Source organism: Anoplopoma fimbria, chromosome 19 (assembly GCF_027596085.1).
Source record: "Anoplopoma fimbria isolate UVic2021 breed Golden Eagle Sablefish chromosome 19, Afim_UVic_2022, whole genome shotgun sequence".
NCBI classification, from domain to species: Eukaryota; Metazoa; Chordata; class Actinopteri; order Perciformes; family Anoplopomatidae; genus Anoplopoma; species Anoplopoma fimbria.
In genome coordinates, this window is record NC_072467.1 from 24163334 (window position 1) to 24184122 (window position 20789).

The following is a 20789-nucleotide window of genomic DNA, read 5'->3' on the forward strand; positions in this document are numbered from 1 at the left end:
ACTTGCTTAAATCAGGCATCTTTTGCAACTTTTTTATTTGCATATTTTCTACTCATGGTCTGGAGAAGTGAGCTGTTTGCAGTAAAAGTGAATGTTTGCCGATCAAATGCAAATCTTTATACCTGATTTGACTAAAAAAGTAGTGGTCGTGTTTGTCTCGGGGCCTGTGGGCTGATGGGAAGTCAAGTGTTGGAGTGTTTGTTGCGGTGTTACACTGAGGCGAAGGTTTAGTCATCCAGAGGAATGCTGGGAGTTCGACGCACGGATGAAACGTGATGGTTTGGCAGAAGCCCAAAGAGTCTGGGGCCACCATGATGTGTGATAATGTGAGTGTGTGATGGTTTTTTTCTGTGTGTTTGAATGTTTGTGGCATGGCATGTGTGTGTCATAAGTTGTGTTTGTGTAGGTGGAAGTGGCTGGGACAAGATTTCTCATTTCTGTCTGAATCCACATAGTTAACATGATTGATTCAAAATTAAAAAAAAATAGTTTTTATTTATGTTATTTTTTTTCTTCTGTAAAATGACACATGCATTCGCATACTGTAGGCATGTAAATACACACTGAGACACAGAATATATATATTTATAAAAAAAAAGGTAAATGCAATATACAATATCTTTGCTCTCGAAGAAAACTATAAATGTATTTCCAGTTTTTGGTCAACTTTGGTTAAAAAGAGTGATTTTTCATGGATTGGTCAAACTCTGCTTTGTATAAAGCCAAATAAACCATATAAAAACTTTTTTTTGGTCACAAACCTTTTTCTTAAGCTCATGAAAAGGTCACTTGTTGGAAATACATGGTTTTCATAGGACGTTAACTGTTTCTTTGGCCTTGCTGAAGAAAAATAATTTGGAAAATTCACAGTAGTGCAAGTAAAACTGTAGAGAGAAAAAAAAAAAAAGTAAATTAAAATCAATAAAAATGAATGCGAAAAAATACACATAACATACAATTATAAGACATTAACATGCATGGGTCGATGGGAGGTTAAGGAAAAATGTTCTTAGTACACATTCTATTGCAGCAATGTTCTTTTATTACTTTGTGATATTAATATGTTGCAATAAAACTAAAAGCTGGATTTGATTCCCATAAATACAAACACTGTGTAACCAGTAACAACTAACAAACAGCACAAGCAGAAATAGGTCTCGGTTCAGAGACGACTCATCCAAACGGAGAGAGAGAAAGCGGTTAACGGCTTTCTGTTTTGGCTGCTGCCCTCAGCAGGTGTCGGGAATAATCCTGATGGATGGAAAACGGAAAACGGCGGATGATTATTGGTGCCAGAAGCGTTGAAGGAACACAAGACACTGCGTTCGGAATGCACGAGCCGTAATCCACCGGGATGAATCATGGAGCTGTAATAGCAGTTGTTACGATTACACAATAGGCTTCACTTCACTGCAAGAAATGTAGAGGAACAGGAGGAAGTGTGTGTGTGTGTGTGTGTATTTTAAGACATGACAGTGTTATAAAGTATCCATCTGTGTTGCAAGACTGAATCGGTCTGAGACTTAGGGAGTGGTGAAGAAGGGAGGATTAGAGTGTTGATAAGAGCAGAGGGGACAAGAGAGGAGGTGATGAAGAGAGGGAAGGGGGAAACAAATGGGCAAGTAAAGAGAGAGTATTATAGTAAGGGTGGAGGAGATGAGGAGAGGAGGAGGAGGGTTAAGAGGAGAGGAGAAGAGAGAAGTAGTAAGGAGGTGAGGAGGAGAGCAAAAGAAAGGAAGGAAGATGAGAAAGGGAATTTAGGAGAGCAGAGAAGAGGAGATGAAAAGGAGATGAGAAAATGAATAAAGAGAGGAGAGAAAAAGCAAAGAAGGAGAGGAGAGGGAAGAACGGGAGGAAAGTATGAGGAGATGACAGCAAAGAAGAGAAGGGAGGAAAGGGAGGGAAGAGGAGAGTGTAGAGATGAAGAGAAAAGAGAAGGGAAGACGGGAGAGGAGTTAAGTAGAGGAGAGGAAAGTAGAGGAGAGGAGAGAAGAGGAGACGAGAGTAAAGGAAAGTAGAGGAGAGGAGAGAAGAGGAGATGAGAGTAAAGGAAAGTAGAGGAGATGAGAGTAAAGGAAAGTAAACGAGAGGAGAGAAGAGCAGATGAAAGTAAAGGAAAGGAGAGGAGAGCAGAGGAGATGAGAGTAAAGGAAAGGAGAGGAGAGGAGAGGAGACAGGGAGAATGTGGACTTGGAAGTAGAGTAACTGATGGGGAGGTCGTTTGAGGAAAAAACCCTAAAAAGGAAGAATGAAAGAGAGACAAGAAGAGGAGAATGTTGCCTTTGATACAGGGGTGCTGAGGGGTAATTTCTCTGTGTGTGTGTGTGTGTGTGTGTGTGTGTGTGTGTGTGTGTGTGTGTGTGTGTGTGTGTGTGTGTGTGTGTGTGTGTGTGTGTGTGGCAGTCTGGGGTACAATAGGGGGCTGACAGGACTACAATGGAGACTCTGTTAGTATGCAGGTAGTGTTGGGGCCACCCTGCAATCTCCCTACATGGCCCCAGGGCGAGACCTTACACACACACACACACACACACACACACACACACACACACACACACACACACACACACACACACACACACACACACACACACACACACAGAGCAAGAAAACTTCTAAACAAGATAAACTTCAGTGGCGATGTGTTCAAATACACAAGCACATATACACACCCTCCCACAAACAAGATGGACGTGTGTGTGTGTGTGTTTTGTACCCATTCACACAATAAAGAAAACACACACTGACACAGAAAATCCCGAACATGTCTTCATGTTGGACATGAGTGATCTGCATTCACTAAAGAGGAAGAATATAATACATATAAAGACAGCAGGTCTGGGGTCAGGCAGGTTTGATGTGAGTTCCCCAGAGGGTTTAAGGGAAGTAGATGGATAAATTAAAGTTACGTTGCAGTCAACATGGGTTCAAGGTGAAAGGAGTTTTCCGATGTGCAGACATTGTGAATAAAGTGAACCCCTCCCCCGCCGGAGCTGCAAAAGGCTGTGTTGTTTCTATGGTTCAAACTAACAAAAAGAATACATGGTTTTATAAAACATCATGGTACATTGTATTTTGCTGCAGCTCCCTCCATCAACCCAACATCCACCTTCTACGCTTTATTTTTGGTAAAGGGTGGTGCAGCAGTCCTTAAACCTGGAAATCATTATTGCCATCCCGGTGCCCTCGTCTCAAAGTCAATGGGTCTTTTGAATGGGTTATTGTTTAGATCCCTGAAATAAGGTCTGTGGTTAACAAAAGTTCAATTGATTTTTGCTTTTTGTTCAGTGATATAAAATTCTTCAGTAATTCATTCGTGTGATTTTTTTAGACTTTTAAGTGTCTCAATAAAGAGAGGTTTCTAACAAGTGGCTAAATGATACTTAAATAAGTTTTTTGTTTCCTCTACTTCTGCAGATTGCATATCAATTTAAAGTTTTGTTGTTACAAAACATGTAACTTTCATAACTTGTGTTTACCACAGACAGAATAATCCTAAATAACATTGTCTTTCTGTAAAGCGAACCAGTTGAATACGTCATCCCTGGGTGCTACTTAATCAAAGTTAAAAAATGAAAAAAATTCTAAACAAACTGGTAGAAAGCAGGGGGAGAATGTTTTTAGTAAGTAAAGACAGGTAATAAGGCGGGACTTCGATGTGAGGTGATGCTGATGAAAACAGTAACAGTTGTATATTGTCACTGTCTGTTCATAAATCTTTCTAGTTTGGGCCCTCCTACCTGACTTAAACCTCCAAAGAATGTCTACATCGTAAACCTGACAAAAAGCCTGTGACAGCTACTTGTTTCCAAAGGTTCACCCCGACTGATTTTTATTGTTCTCGTGTGCAGACACTAAGTGATAAACACTCGATGGCATGCAGAGACAAGAAGAGCAGATAATAAGTAGTGCGATGAAACTACAAGCTCGAAGATTTATGAGAATTTTGGGGATGGGACTTTCTAAACTTTGTCTTGTTCGAGTTAGCCAAACCCGTTGGATTTGTTTTGGTTCGTTTCTGGTTTTTCTTGGAGGCTTTTGTTGAAGTTGCTTTAGTTTGGTAATTTCAAGCCAAAAAAGAAAATCTGTTTCAGTTATGAACCATCACTGAATTTCTTAATGTTTGATTTTATAATGATAATACCATAATCACTGTGATTTTGAGATGATGTGGCACACATGGACTCAGTGGGTATGGAGAGCCAGTCCATGCAGTGTTAATGCCACTAGACCATAGACCATCATATTCCACCACTATATAAATACTGCATTGTGTATCTTTTAAACAAACGGCTCATGTCAGCAGACCTTATAAAACCCACCTTCCCCCGTCTACCTGTCCAGGTACGCCGGAGTCCCTGGAGGAGAAGGAGCACCAGCTTTCCACCATGATCGGTCAGCTGATCAGTCTGAGGGAGCAGCTCCTCTCCGCCCACGACGAGCAGAAAAAGATGGCCGCCTCACAGCTGGAGAAGCAGAGACAACAGATGGAGCTGGCCAGGCAACAGCAGGAGCAGGTGGGGAAGGTCTCAGTGTGTTGTTGGTGTTCATATTTCCTTTTCCTTCATTCCTTTCAGGTAAAAGTTTTTAATCACTAAATTGATCGCTGAGATTTGGGGATGAAAATCCAACAGGTTTAAGAAACATAAGAACTTACATTTGCAGACAGATGATCAGACTGGTTGTATAAACTTCTAGCTAATTTATTTAACCAAAAACGTTGTGAAGAGAGAAAAGTGATGTTCCCTTTTCTCGTTGGATGTGTATAAGGTCTAAATAGGCACATATTTACAGCGTTTTGCCTGATAAATAAACAAAATATAGCTATAGAATAAGATTTTTTCTACATTTTGGTTTAGATGTTATGCTTAAACTTTGAGTTTAACTTGTCCTTTGTCTTTGTTGAACTTCATTCTAGTGAAGCTAAGATGTTTAATGTCATCACAACACAAAGTAATGACAGCCAAAACTTACACAACAACAAAGACGTGAAGTAAACACCAGAAGAAAAGTGTTTATGCGTGGCTTTCTGTATGTGTGTGCGTGGCGTCAAGCGTGGATGCCGATGCGCTGGTGTCAGACGCAGAAACATTAGCGTGTCACAGAGAGAGAAGCAGCCTCAGCAGTGAGGTGTTTAGGTGATCCGCTCTATGTTTTTTTGCTGTTTGCCGACATGTTACTGTAGGTCGACATACGACAGGCCCTGTTTGGACGTGTCCACACCTCCCATCACAACACATTCCACCTTTCACAACTTCACAAAGGAACAGGGGGAGATGGAGAGAGTGAAAAGAAAGACAGATTCCAATATCAGCCAGTCATTTGGCTGTTGAGACTTGATAGGATAATGCCCTACAGACAAACCCTGAGAAATCTGCCTTTAATGAAATATGACATGTGTGCAAATGGGGAGCCGCCTCCCATTCAGCAGCCTGTAATTATATTTCAGAATAAATGCACTAAATGACTTCTCAAGAAGAAAGAGAGGCAGCTGCTTGACTTTTCTGGAGCGGAGTGGTTGACGTGATGCCCCTTTAAAGGGTTTTAACCTCACGCGACTGGCCGGTCCCCGCTGCCCATCACCGGCTGAGGCTCAGTCCTGTAACATTTGACTTCAGATGTTTTTTAGTAGACAATCCTACATCAAAATAACAGAGGGACAAACATAAATGATCGCCCCCTCCTGTTGTTGTTGGTTCGCCTGGTAAACATGTCAATCTCACGCATTCAGTGTCAGATAAGAGATTTGTTCCGAAACTCTCCACGCATCTAAAAATGTGTTGATCCTGAATGCAGCACGACCATTAACCTGCCGCGCCACACGTCAGGCTCATTTTCCAAGTGTTGTTGAACATTTTTGCCTTTATTATTAATAAAGGCATGCATTCTCTTCTGGTATTTCTCGTGTTTTTTGCCAATTTTCACACACAAAAAATCCCAGCAATTTGATTGGCATTGATTTTTACCCAGACTTTAATTCCCATGCATCCAAAAGTTTTTTTTATCGCATGAGCCACAGATCAGACTAAGGTTGATCAAAACACTTAAACGGCGACAACTGGTTAAAGTGTTTAAGCTTCAGATATTAGTATCTGAATTTCATCCTGCAAAAATCGATAGCTGTTTGAGATTTAATGCCAAAACATGACATCTGTCTGGGGTTATTAGTTCTGTGTGCAAACATTTTGATTATGCATATACTTCAGAAGTTTTTCTCCCATTAAAAAAAAAAGTAAAAAGAATTCGCCAGATTTAAAAAAAAAAAACCCACTTATTTTCAATCCTTTTAGAATTATGTTAGAAATGACTGATAATTGACATTTTCCCTCTTTGTCTGTGTGTGTGTCTGTGTGTGTGCAGATCGCCAGACAACAGCAGCAGCTCCTTCAGCAGCAGCACAAGATAAACATTCTCCAGCAACAGATCCAGGTTAGTGTGCAGAAACACACCCCCAACTACCAACTCGCGCTCACCCCGACACTCACACACTGACGCACTCTCACACACTTCTTCTGTTCATACCTCACATTTTTGAGTCGACTCCTGCCCTCTGCAGACTCCCCTCGTTTCCTCCCCGTTGTCTCTTCTCTGATGTGTCCATCTACTGCTTCGTCTTTTGTCTGAAGTGTCCTTTTTCCTCCTGTTCCAAAGTGTGATTGAAAAAACAACAAAAACGCGAGAGGTCGTGACCTTTTCTTTTAAAGTTTTGCCTGCTACTGAAAGCTACAACAGTTTACGCAACACCGGCCTTGAATTTCTCCATGAAGATACACACACACACACACACACACACACACACACACACACACACACACACACAAACACACACACAATAGCACACAGCAGTGACACAGTAATTGCCCTGGTTATGGCCGGATCATTTACTCTCTCATTGATCAGTCAGCAAATCGATATCCCAGCATCCTCTATAGGCTTCCTCCTACTCTTCCTCTCTCTCTCTCTCTACTTGTCTATTTATCAACATGTGTTTCCCCTCTTCAGCCCGACATGCACTTTATGTGTCTCTCAGCTCGTGTTGCCTTTACTGTTTCTCCTTCCTTGTTTCTTTTTTTGCAGCTTTCATAAATCCAGCCCATAACAATGGATAGCAACAAAAATCTCGACGAGAAAACGGAGAACATAAACAATATATATTTCATCTCGACGGACACATGCTGATAAAAAAACAGCATATTACTTTTTCCATTCACACTTCTTATTTATCCCTGCTTCTATTTGATTCCTTTTTCTTCGTCCCTCTCTCTTTCCTCCATCGTTTCATCCACCTGATGCTCATGATCCGTGTGCACTGTACATGCTCACCGAGAAATGACCACCAGCTGCGAGCCAAATGCTGCTAAATTTGCGCGCTGTGGCTGATTGCCATGTGGGAAGTTAACCAGCTTGTATTTCATACGTTTATGTTTTTTAAGTGGTCGGATTGCCGCAGAATTCAATCGGCTTGTGAGACAATCTGAATGCGCTCGCCTCTGAGACCGGTTCAGTCTCGAGCCGTACCCCGTTTACCCCCCATCGCTCTCCAGCCTTTGGATCTCACTGTGCTCCGGAGGTGTGATGTAGTTAACGAGAGCTTGTTTCCACCCCTCCTCTTCTTCTTCTGCTCTTTTTTATTACGAGGCCCCACCCTTGGATGTTAATGAAGCTCAGATCGGACTTCATTAGGGCCTCCGAGCCCCAGGGGAGAGCGAGACCATAAAAAAAACCCCAGCTCCTACACGGATCCTCTTCCACGCTGTGAAGCATGGATACTGTGTCATGTTTGCTTTTTGAGGATGAAGGGACACGCAGAAAAAAAAAAAAGCTCTTAAGAGCAGCATGTTATCATGTAGAGAGCTTCAGAAGCATCTGCTGTAAATTCAGGTGAAACGTATTCCACCACATCTTTTGTTTCACGCTTGTTTTCTATGTTGAATTCAATCCAAAAAAGGCCAGAATTACTTCAATCTGCTGTTTAGTAAAGGTACAGAAAGAGACCCAAAACAAAGAGTTTATTTACATTGTATAGCTGCTCAATATTATATGCATCACAGCTGGGTGCACGTCTTGTTATTTTTAAAACAAAGACATTTTCTTGGTGAACAAACCCAGCTTAGTATAAGGAGCATATGGTCTATCTACTGTACAGAGGTTTAGAATTATTGTGGCTAAGCTCCAGGGCTTAGTCACTGGAGTACGGGCTGTTTACGCTGTGTTGGCTTTAAACACACAGGCAGCGCTGCACCGGTCTGTTTCCACTTATCAAATCCAGACCTGAGCTCCTCTCAGGCCAATACTCGGAGGAGCTGACCAAATGCTACTGTTTCAGCTGAAAAGAAGAGGCCTGCAGTGTGGTAAAAGCCACTTTATATTTTAGAAGTGCCGGTTGTTGTTCATATCTTAATTTGAAACACGAAAATGTTGTCCAGATGGAAAAAATAAGAAACCAAAAAAGTTTTTTTTTTGCTAGAAAAGGGGAACAGTTGCAACTCCCTGATGTGTTCAGCGCACACACGCCAGCTGTTGCATCATCACGGCAAATAAAGTTAACCGACTTTCGGTGATTAATTAGCATTGCTTTTATGAGTTATTATCATACATTTTGAAAGTTTTATAGATTGGCACCCAACTTAGTCTTATCAGAATGTGATTTATGAATAGAGACAGTAAAGTCCCAATGGGTAGCTCTTTTCACCCCGTTCTTTCCATTTCTTCCTCTCAACGTTCCTTCGTTCTCTTGGATCCGTGGATGGTGTCAGTGTGTTTGTCTGCGATTGTCGTGCGGTGTTGTTAGGAGGGGGAGCACACTGTAGTTCAAAGTGACCCAGGTTTCCTGTCATGTGGTTTTAAATGGTGTGGAGAGCCAGCGGGGGATGTCCACGGGTTAAAGCAACGCTTCCGAAGGCCCCATTCTGATAGATATAGTTACACACACACACACACACACACACACACACACACATATATATATATATATATATATATATATATATATATATATATATAAACTTACACATAAACAGGCATCTGATATTGACTTAAAGTATAGACAGCTGATTTTACTGCATAAACGCACACATGTGCACAGTTTATATATATATTCCCCTGACATACACACAAAAAAACACACATGCACACACATGACAGACGTGCAAAAACATACATATGGGCTCACACACACACACACACACACACACACACACACACACACACACACACACACACACACACACACAGTGGTGGTGGGCCCTTTGTGTGCCGTATAGGCAGAGCGGCCCAGCCCAGCCTGGTGGCTGACAGGCATGTGTCTTTGTTAAGTCAGTTCCTATAATGGCTCTCATATGTGGCCCATTTCCTTCGGGCCCACAAAGGCACAGGCCCTAACCGCACCGCCCGGGCCCTAGCTAACGGGCTAATTAATGACTGCAAAGCCGCACTCCTCCTCCTCCTCCCTCTCTCTGTTCTTCGTTTATAACTCCTCCGTCTCCTCCTCCTCCGCCTCCCCTCTATTTCTCTTCTTGTTGTTTTCTTGATTGTTTTTATACTTTTCAATTTCATCTTGTATAATTTTCCCTCCGTGGTTGATGTATTCAACCGCCTGTTTCATAATTACAGTATGCTGCCCCCTGTTGAAACACCATAACCTCCTTGTTTTTGGTGACTAATTAAGGTAAAGATATGGTTTTGACCAACAGTCACGATCTGAACTTCTGAAAACCGAACTGACGAGTTTCAAATGCGGCGTTTATAGTCAAGATAAATCTCTCATTTATCCACGAGTCATGACAAACCTCGCTGTAAAGTCCTTGTTTCATAACTGCTACTCTGAATCAAAAGCTTCCTTGTCAGCAATGCGCCGACGTTGTGGTGAGGTTGTGAATAGTCTGGGTTGCTGAACCTGTGTCAAGACAAGCGGACACAAACACAATAATCCACACACACACAAGCAGTACACACACACATGTATAAGAACTAATGGAGCGGGAAAATGGCTGTTAGAAAGACAGCAGCACCTACGTCAGCAGATACAGCTTCAGGCACAATGACTCGGAAAGCCATGGAAGGCCCATAACGTCGATTGGACTCACCAGCTATGGAGAATGGCTAACTTTTGACTTTACAATGGACCTCGCTCCAGCGTATTAACCCTTGTGTTAGCCTATAGAAAAATGCTATAAGCGTACAGTTATTCTGTGTGCTTCAATTAGAATCACCTCTGGCACTTTCATTGTGCTCACATGGGTGTAGCGAGATGGTGAAAGAACAAACTGAGCAATGTAATTATTTGTAAGGATATCGTGTTCTTAAAGCTGCATTCAGGAGAGTCATACCTCATAGGGACACGACAACAAACTAAGAGAACTCATCCCGGGTTTATCACGAGTTTATCAAGTTGCTATGGCCAACATATTGTGTTTAACCCCCTGAGAAAAAATGTCTGTCTTTAGCTAGCTAGCGGCTTTCTTCGGTAGCTTCTTGTTTAACGTTACTTCATCTTACTTTGCTATACTCCGCTACAAGTCTATATGAAGGCTGGAGAACCACAACAATGAGCCAAAAATGACAAAGAAGCAGAAAGAAAGGTGATAAATCCTGCTGCAACTATACTAAATCAGCGCTAATATTAAATATCATCTTATTGTTTAAAGGAGGATTAGTTTATAATACATACTGTAGGAGACAATAGCAGTTGATTAAGGATGTATTCTTGATGCTAGCTGGAACTTGATATTTGTATTCATTTAATTAACGCTGGTTTATTAACCAAAAAAACACAATGAACATTTAGCAGTAGAGACTAATTGTGCAACTAACAGCTTGCTCGCAGAAGGTATTTGCTTACAACTTTTGGATCAATCTTCAGGATTGTCATGTGAACACAAACAAATCATGCGGCAACTATAATTGCACCAAATTCTTCCCTGAAACAGAACAAAGCAAACAAAACACGGAAAGAAATGTGCTGCGAGAAAATGAATCAGAAAGAACCAGTGAGATTTTGTCGGCATCCATAGTGCAAAATTGTCCCTCCAGAGGTAACTTGTCAATTAAAAAGTGTTGCTGGCATCAGAATGGTTTTGTCCGTTTTGTAACCTCGTAGAATTTAAATATTTATATAATATTATTCCGTTTTCAGTTTTTTTCCATTTCATTCTGGACTGATGAAGGCTCTTTGCCACAGAGGGTAATAATGCATAATTCACCTGTATGAATAGTCAGATTTATACCTCAAGTGTCATATAAGCATACCTGCCAACTGCACAACCAGACGACTACATTTCTTTCTTTCTCCTCTCCCCTTTCTCAAACACATCAACGTACAAACACACCGCATACGTACTCACTGCCCCCCTAACCCCGCTGGCCGTCCACAAGAGGACCATTAATTCGGGGGAGTGTGCATGCGCGTGTACACATGTTCCTTGTGCCTAGGTGTGTATGTCGATGTGCCTGGTGGGCAGTTAGAGGAAGGGGGCCTTGTGTTTTCTTAGGGGCCGAGCAGAGCGGGGCCCCGCAGCACCACCTTCCCCAGTCCATTCATCCAACCCCTCCACCTCCTCCACCCCCCCCTCCCCTCGGTAAATGAAGATCTTTGTGTGTTTGCGCTAGTGAAGCAGCCCCAGTCAGTCCCAGTGTTCCCAAAGGAATACAATGAATGGGAGCTTTTTGTCCCACTCTATAACTCCCCCCCCCCTCCCTGCACTTCTCTCTTCTTCTTCTTCTTCTTCTTCTTTTTTTTTTTTGCCATTCAGACAGACAGACTCGTTTTTATTCTCTCTTCATTCCCGTTTCTCCGTGTCACAAGACGTCAGACAGCTTGTGTGTGTGTGTGTGTGTGTGTGTGTGTGTGTGTGTGTGTGTAAAAGTACCCTGAACTTCCAGTGTGTGTGTGTGTGTGTGTGTGTGTGTGTGTGTGTGTGTGTGTGTGTGTGTGTGTGTGTGTGTGTGTGTGTGTGTGTGTGTGTGTGTGATGAGGGTCTCCCAAGCTATCAGGCTTTTTTGGAGTGTGACCTAAACAACCTTGACTGAAGAACTGGTCAGGTGATGAACACATGTAACTGCACGCTTAGCGAACAATGCTGACTGTGGGTGATAAAGACATGTGTTGCCCTGCAGTGGCAGGCATATGCACACAACCTAATTCTGACCTTTTTTAAAACAAAGTCTAAAGCCTCAAACAGCATTTTCATTAAGTGATGAGTAAAACAAAATGTCCAAAAATGTCCTGTCCTTGCAAGGTATAAAGCTCTTAATGGTCCTCATAAAGATACAAAACGAAGACGTCACATACACACACAGAACACTCTCTTTTCTTTTCAGAGCTCTCAGGTGACTGCGTAACATTTTTAGCCACAACCTGATTTATGTTCGATAAGACTGGAACATATGTAATGCATCACTTTATGTGGTGCTTGAGAATTGGAGCGTGGATGCAGGGGCAGTACGTAAAACATGGGGATTGAAAAATCCTATACATGTATTGTCTTTTGTTTTTAAATATAATAACCATGATGATAATGTTTCCCTTCCATGTAGTTTTAATTAATCATGCTGTAATTTCCAAGAGAGGAAATCAAAGAAATAAAACAAATAAAAAAGGAAATGTTGAAACAGGACATTTGAACATATTGTCACTGAGCATAATCGTTTCATACTGAAGTTCTGTTTTGCGAGTGGGTTGCGCACCAGTTATTTTAATGATATTGATTATGTTTTTTGATTAGCTGATTATTGTTTCATCTATCAATTACAATAGTTTGCAAAAAGCCGACAAAAAGTCCCAAGAGCCCAAAAGTGAAATCTTCAAGACCGAAAGTCCAAAACACTTTATATTCAATTTACAATCATTCAAAACAGTGAAAAACACTAAATCCTCACATGTGAGAAGCTGCAAATGCTTTATTCTTGCTAAATGCTTTACAAGACTAATCAATCATCTTATTGATAACGATTACTTTTCTGTTGATCTTGTCATTGATCGACTAATCTTTCCAGCCCTTCAGCAAATGTGTGCAAGTCAAGGATGGTCCTGTTCATCTCTCTCTCTCAGTTTAGTCATGCTCTTTGAACCTCCGAACCACAAACCCTCCCTCGCACACTCCATAAACATCCCAGAGGACGGCCATCTAATTCAACCACGTAACCCTGCAGTACATCTGCAAGGAAGTAACCACGCAACATGCTGATTGTGTAAATTTAGGCTCTAATGATGAACTGTCCCCGGAGGACAGAGGGAGGGGTCAGTGTGGATAATGAATTGGTAGTAAAGGAGATGAATGGAGGTGGATGGCATTGAATGGAGGTAAAGAGGGAAACGGGGGGAGAAAGAAAGGTGTCAACGTGTAAAGAAAAAAAAGAAAAGAGAGTGAGAGATGGGAGCAATACAAGGTTGAATAGAAAACGTGTAATGAGAAGAAATGGATAAGAGAGAATAGGAGAGATGTAGAAACAAACTATTGGATCATTTAAAAAAAAAAGAAGATGCCGAGAGCCACAATAAAAGTGTGATTTACTAAAAATTGACAAAATACAGAGGAGGAAATGAAAGGATTATTCTTAACTAAAAAAAAATAAAATGGGAATGATAAAGGGACAAAAATGTGATGAAGAGAGTGAAAAAGAAGAAAGGGGAGACTGTCAAGAATAGAAACAAAACAATAAACATTCAGAAGTGATGAAAGAAAAGAGAGAGGACCAGAAATGATTTTCAGAAGAGGAAAGAGAGGAAAAAGATATATAAAAAGATATAAAATCTCCATAAATATGGCAGAATTGATTAAATGTTTCTCTATCCACAAAGAAATGGAAGCACTGCAAAGAAATGGAAGCACTGCAAATTGCAACATCATTGCAAAAATTACCCCTCCCATAATTCTAATTCCTTCTGCTCTTTTCGGCAAGCATAAATTATAACTGAAGCTAAGATCAACAAAAAGTAATCCAAATATATAGAATATAGAAAGATACATAAATCTATCTCCTTTTTTCAAATAGTTTAAAAATGTGCCTAATTTGCATTTAATTTTTAAGACCTTTAACATGTTTGAAAAATCTGCGCAAAACATTCAGACAGGAACTTAACGAGCGTGAAGAAAGAGAAAAGGAAAGCAAAGAAAGACAAGAAAAGGAGACATGAAGGGGGGGAAAGAGACAAACAATTTTACGAGACAGAAAAGAATTAAAGCTGAGATAAAGGGAGAGATGGAAGGGAAGAGAGTGAGACGGTCCAGTGGTTAAGTACAGCCTGCCCTAATAGATTCCCGCAGGCTCATCTTTGATAGTCGGAGCCCTCAGCGCCTTAACTCAGTCGAACCCACAGTTTTTAAGAGTCTTTCAAGTCGACATGAAAGGCAGCTGTTAGCCTCTCTGTTGTTTTAAAGGCATTTTGTTTCACATTTTTACACTTGTCTCTCAAGAGCGTGCGTCTTTATTTGTTGTTCTTTAACTCTGTCAATTCAAACCTGCTCATCATTTAATTCTTGTCTTTTTGCCGTGTTTGAGCTATTTTGTTTTTGTCAGTAATCGTAACTCTTTTGTTACCTTTATTAATTTATTTTCCCTTCTTGTTTTTTTTACTCACTCTTTCTTTCCTTTGAGCTCTTTCCCTTCACTTTCTTTTTTCTCTTTTTGACTTTAAGTCTTTTATGTTCTTTCCTCCTCCATCTTCTCCTTTTATCTCATAACAGTCCTTACTTTCTTCCTTACCATTTCAACATTTTTCTTCACTATTTCTTTCTGGTTTTATCTTTTTTTTTTGTGTGCATCATATGTAGATATAAGAGTTGTTGTTTGTTCATCAAGGTGATTTTAGTCTCTAACTCTCTCTCTCTCCTTGTCTTTGTCAATGTCTCTCTCCCTTGTCCCTCAGGTCCAGGGTCACATGCCTCCTCTGATGATCCCAGTGTTTCCTCACGACCAGCGGTCTCTGGCTGCCGCCGCTGCTGCACAGCAGGGCTTCCTCTTCCCACCAAGCTTGTCCTACAAGCCAGGTACACAAACTCACTGAACAGTTGACCCACACTGTCGAATGTTAAGGAAATATATGACTTCTGGATAAACATTCACTCCTCTCACACTAAAGCTCCACGACAGGTCTCGTTAACTAAAAAGGAAACAGCGAGTAACAGTATTTCTCTCCATCTCTCCCTACACACACACACACACACACACACACACACAGAAACACAAACACTGGAATCCCAGTCTATGCTAATGAGGTGTGTCAGGTGAGGAATGTTCTGGAAATGAGCAGAGAGATTTACAAGCTCTACTTGTTCGTGTCGGGAACAATACATTGGACACAGCGAGGACTGGAATGTCTCTTTTATGGCGTGCTGAAAGCATGTCAGTTGCACAACACATCTGCAACATGGAATTTCACACTTTCTCACACTCACACTCACACACACACACACACACACTCTCTCAAGCATGTTCTCCTTGTACGCATCGACCCAACAACCTACATGTGAGGATGATGCAGACAGACAAAACACGTCGATCCCCAAAACACGTGTTTCATGTTGCACGTTTTCAACGATCCACAAGGGTTTTTGCACAAACAGGTGGAACAGAACACTTGAAGAAACACACGCAGAAACACACTTCGAGTTCAGCCTTCTTATTGTAGGATTCACAGCACCACCTGCTTTCTTCCTCTTTCCTCGTCCTTCACACATTCCTCCCTTCCATGCATTCCTCCAGGTGCTCACCTCACGCCACGCACCACCGACCCTCCATGCTTCGTACGGAATAATACATGTTTATTCCTACTGCGCGAGCATACACTCCCACAAGGCCGCAAAGAGAGGCAGGACTGAAGAAAGGGATCGAAAAGCCATTATTCTACGGTCTCCTTTGACTTCCGTCCGTTTTCAACAAAGGCTCGGACATGGAAAGCCTTTTAGGAACAACCAGTGGGGGTTTGAAACGGTACTCGTGTATGCATTTATGAGTGCATCCCAATGAGGCAGCACTGGACTAGAACTCGGATTAACTGAGTCTCAAGCACCAGCGTGTACCGACAATGAACGTTATTAACCTTTGAATAAAACACTCGTGACCCTTCGTGTTTAACTTGCCATGAATAAAAACACGAGTGCAACAAAAGGAATAGGGCCGAAGGTAAAGAGCAGGTTGGTTCTTGTGCGTTAATCTGCCTCCCCTACTTCTCTCTACAATATGATTTTGTTTTGGTTTTTCAACAGGTGAGAATTACCCCATGCAGTTCATTCCATCTACAATGGCAGCTGCAGCAGCATCTGGACTCAGCCCATTACAACTACAGGTAAGATTGATACGTCTGGTCTCCTGAAATTCAATTAAATCCAAAAACTTAACAAACAGGAAATGAAATGTTCCTTTTTGTTTTTGGCACATTTCGCCATGACTCGAACCTCACATTGCCTTTGTTTTCATACCTAAACCAATCATTTTTTTGACTTACTTTAACCAAAGCTAAAGGAAATGTCTTGAACTAATTGTTACCTCTTCGTAGTGTTTCAAAAAAAGAGGTTACATAACGTTGGAGTTGGCGACGGTGTCAGAGTAAAGCCAAGCAAAGCAAACTTAAGAAGTGCCTCTTTAATATATATGATGATAAGTCAAGTGAGTGTTTCACAACCAGATAAACAACTGTAGCAGAAGGTTTTCCGAGCAGCAGCAGGAACAAAGACCTAGCTATAAGGGTGAGGGTTTGTATACTTATAAAGTACTCAAGTATCTCATCCTGAGGGTGTAACCAGCCGACCAGAACTCAAGACAATTGTGCATAAGTGAGTAGATAAATAGAACAGACAGTAAAGATAAGGAACACTGGCATATGAAATGAAACTCCCACTTGTTCTAACCTCGTCCTGAGTTGAAGTGTATAAGAAAAGCCAGCAACATTTTCCTAGAATTAAAACACTTTAAACCACAAAAACTTTAATGCTCCATATCCATGCGACTCAACTACACAATAGTGATTTAATCTCTACCTGATGCAGGAAACCTTTTATAATTTGTATATGAGATCTAGAGGCCAAGGCTATTATAAAACCTGCTGAGTGTTAAATAAACATCAGCAACACACACTCAAAAAAGATCTCTGCTAGGTGTTTCTGCAAAGACCACAACTGTAATGTTTGACTGAATAAATACAAACCACAATTGCCCCCATTCTAGACCACAAGTGTATCAGATGTGTTTTTTGTTCTTGCACATCTCGCACAAGATAAGTCATTTTAATCTATGCAATCTACCGGCTCTGTAACGTGCTACATTGACTGCTTAAGGGTATCTCTGAACAGAAACTGTCACTCCTTATGTGTGTATAGTTTCGTTAGTGGTTAGCCCTGTTTTGTCAAATTAAACCCTTAATTCACAAGGCTAGATGTTTCCCCCAGCTGTCTCTCTCTCTCTCTCTCTTTGCCCGCTGAGCAGCAGCTGAGTGGCTCTTGTTCTTCGGTGGGCGGACCAATAAATTGGCAAAATAAAATGATAGAAAATGCCCAAAATAAGGAGTAGCAAGTCAACAATGGCATAAAACAGTCAATAAAATGTGTTTTCAAAAAGTGTGAATCACTGCACTTGAGCACACATTCATAAATGAGCACAAAACATGGATGATTTGTCTAGCAGTATAGGAGATAAGCCATGGACAGACACCAAATGCATGATCTCATGCCGGACATAACTAGATATTTTGCATGAGAAATGATAGATTTCATGACTGCAAAAATAGAAAATCACAGGAAGGAATGACACCCTGTTTGATTTGTGAAGGTGCAGATGAGTGATCACCAAAAATATCTTAAAAATTAAACATAAAGTTCGTAAAATGATAATTTGCCTGCTATCATTAATATTTGTACAACCAACCGATAGTCCCAGCTGCTCCATGTTGCAGTATGTGTTCATAACTACCCCCCCCAAAAAAAACAATCTATAGGCCAAATGATTCAAATGGAAGCTGGAGGATACCCAGCATGCATTAATAGCCGCAGATCACAGGCTTAGTCCTTAATGAATTTTAATGGAGTTAACTTTTGTTCAAAAAAAACAACATGACGCTTTAAAGACGAAGCTCTACAGGGCCACGCTAACATGCTAGCCCACTTATCTGCTGCCTGTCAGCTGTGACAGACAAAAGCTGCTATGATGAATCACAGAGGAATTCCGCCCCACCAGCACAACACCTGGCCCAAGCAATTCATCAAATATTTTATTGCTGCTTGACACCTGTGGTTTGAGAATAGCACTTATCCATAATGGTTATCATAGAACATATTTGCAAAGAAAAGAAAAGAGAAATGGAAGAGCTACTCCCTGAAGGCGGTTTGGATTTACACAAGGCGACCCCGTCACCCCTCCTGCTGTATCTGCTATCAGTGAAAAGAACAAAAGCCCTCAAAAGCTTTTTCACTGGCAAACAATATTGCTTCATCACGTCAGTCATTACCATAGCCTGGCTTTTTGGATGTCACCAGAATCCTTATCTCAATTTATTCAATTTGTATTGTGGTTTTTCGCTTATCGAGGCCCTCATTAGCCGCTATTGACTTAGCGAAGCGGCGTGCTGTGCCAATGGGAATCGGAGTGGCGGCGCAGCCTATCTGCACTCCTGGCTTTGAAAAGATCAAAAGAGTCTCTTACCTCTCACACGAGTGAGAGGTAAGACGGGTGAATGATGTCGGAGATGCGAACTCATTCACATTTAAACACTGCCTCAGACGTGGAGAATGAGAGGCGGAGGGGGAACCTGAATGAAAGAGGAAGCCTCTCATCACGGCGGTGGCTGAAATCAAGTCAGGGACCGGGAGAAAGAGGAAGACAGGGAGCGCGGGGAAGTGTTTGTGATAGGAAAAGAAAAAAAGGGTGATTATCTGAGGCGCTGGCTTCCAGCACATGTTTGGACATTGTTTTGACAACAATGACTAAGCCAAAAGCAATCATGACGAGATTTATGAGTTATACTTGTTCAGTTATGTATCTTCATCTCATCGCATAACACTCTTTGTACGATGATACAGTAGGCGCTTAGATTTGGATGGATACAATAAAAACACCTGCATGTTGGGCTGCTATCCAATCCGACAGCCTGGCAATTAATGCTTACTTTGTGAAGTTGATACGGTTCAGCTGCTTGAGGTGAATCAACACCTAAACATCTCTAAACCTGTATAGACTTGTATCATCGTATCATATAGGTTGCATCTTTTTGGAGTGTCTTCGCTTCATGTGAGCGGGTTGTTTGTACGTTGGAGAACTCGACAGCTACAGGGTTTCCCCCAGGAAAATGTGTTAGTAATTGAGCCATTTTCTTTTACTTTTCCTAGCTGAAAGAAAAAAACTTTTCAGTGTTTCCCAACATTGTAGAATATTGGTTTAATTAATTACTATAACCTGAATATATGGCGAACCAGTGGTGATTATAGCGGAGGTCTTTACTTCTGGTCAGGTGGTCGCCCTCGCCTACAAAATCTTGCAGGAAACCCTGAACTAACAGGATTCTAATACGAGATTTACACTAAAACTGCTGAGTAGAACAGAAACTTCCAGCACTGCCTTTAGCCCTTTGGCCTTCATGTAGCCATCGTGGTTACGCTGTAGTGCCACAGCATCTCTCTCTCTCTTTCGTAGCTCCGGCTCTGCTTTCTTTATGGGCTCTGCCTTTTTCGGAGGTGAGGGACAACGACAGCATGGAAAAAAAATCTCACTATCATTGTGAGTGGATGTTTTTTTTAACCCAGAGCCTCACTTACTTTTGTTAACTTCTCGTGTTTGTACTTATGAACTATTCATCACGCATGGGAACTGCCTCTGGCCTTGACCCTTTGGCTCTGTGCTGTTTGTAGCTTGTCATGTTGGTGATGTGTGAACTGAGGCCTGGTGTCATTTTTGTAGTTGCATGGTTTAACCGATCATTAATCATCATTTGTAATCCATAGAATGTGTTTTTCCCTCCCTTCGCTGCTTGTTTAGCAAACTACTGTGCCTTTTGTTGAGTCATGCATTTTGGACTTAAAGAAGGCTCTGGTGCAAAGGTCGCCGGCGATGTTTTGACATGGCTGTCCAGTGTGCACACTGAGATCTTGTCTGTTTTGAAGTGTTTTTTAGTTGTTAGTCTCAGTAACGCTACACTTCTCAAAACTCCAGTGTGTGAAACTGTGCATTAGCCTGTAAAAAAAAAAGGCACTGTAAAAACACAATTACACCATGTTAGTTCTACGTTAGCAATCTCCTCTGCTACATACTGCTGTCAAGTACACACCAGCTGGCATCCAAACCCTTTCAGTGCCAGATATGCGCTCGGCACAGGATGGACAGATGTTGCAGTCAGACTCATCCAGATGTTCTGCAGTTCTGCCCTGTAGCAAGCCTTCGGACAGCTTGCTGGCACTGATGGTCAAGCAGGCATAGACTTGCATACAGAAAGAGTGAAAAAAAAGCTTGCACAAGCTGCATGAGGTTTAGTGCGTCTTCAAACCCTTGGAGAAGACAGGAACAGTTCAGAAAGTAACATCACTAATCATTTCATTTGTTTTATGCCTCAGGGAAAATATTTGACAAAAGCTGCCCTGTTGTGCTTGACTCATCATGACCTGATCTAAAGGTTTTGATAGCGCAATGTCGTGCTATCAGCGTGGGAACTTGATGGGGCCAATTGTTTCCAGAGCCTCGGAGTAGAAACCCTTCACTAACAGTGGATTCCTGCCGAAGAAAGGCCCCCTTTGTCGCTGCTAATGCGAGTGAAATACAGTTGCTTAGCAGACATTCTTGTTGAAATCATAAGACATCTCTCGCTGTCT

General features: G+C 41.5%; 1 protein-coding gene across 1 annotated transcript in view; it reads left to right on the forward strand.

Annotated features, from left to right (window-relative positions):
* Positions 1 to 20789, forward strand: part of LOC129108192 (transcription factor SOX-6-like) — a 110421-nt gene that overhangs the window by 64460 nt on the left and 25172 nt on the right. Inside the window, exons 6-9 of the mRNA XM_054619895.1 lie at positions 4345 to 4517; positions 6361 to 6429; positions 14867 to 14987; positions 16206 to 16285. Coding sequence (XP_054475870.1) covers positions 4345 to 4517; positions 6361 to 6429; positions 14867 to 14987; positions 16206 to 16285 — 443 coding nt within the window. The remainder of the gene's footprint in view (positions 1 to 4344; positions 4518 to 6360; positions 6430 to 14866; positions 14988 to 16205; positions 16286 to 20789) is intronic.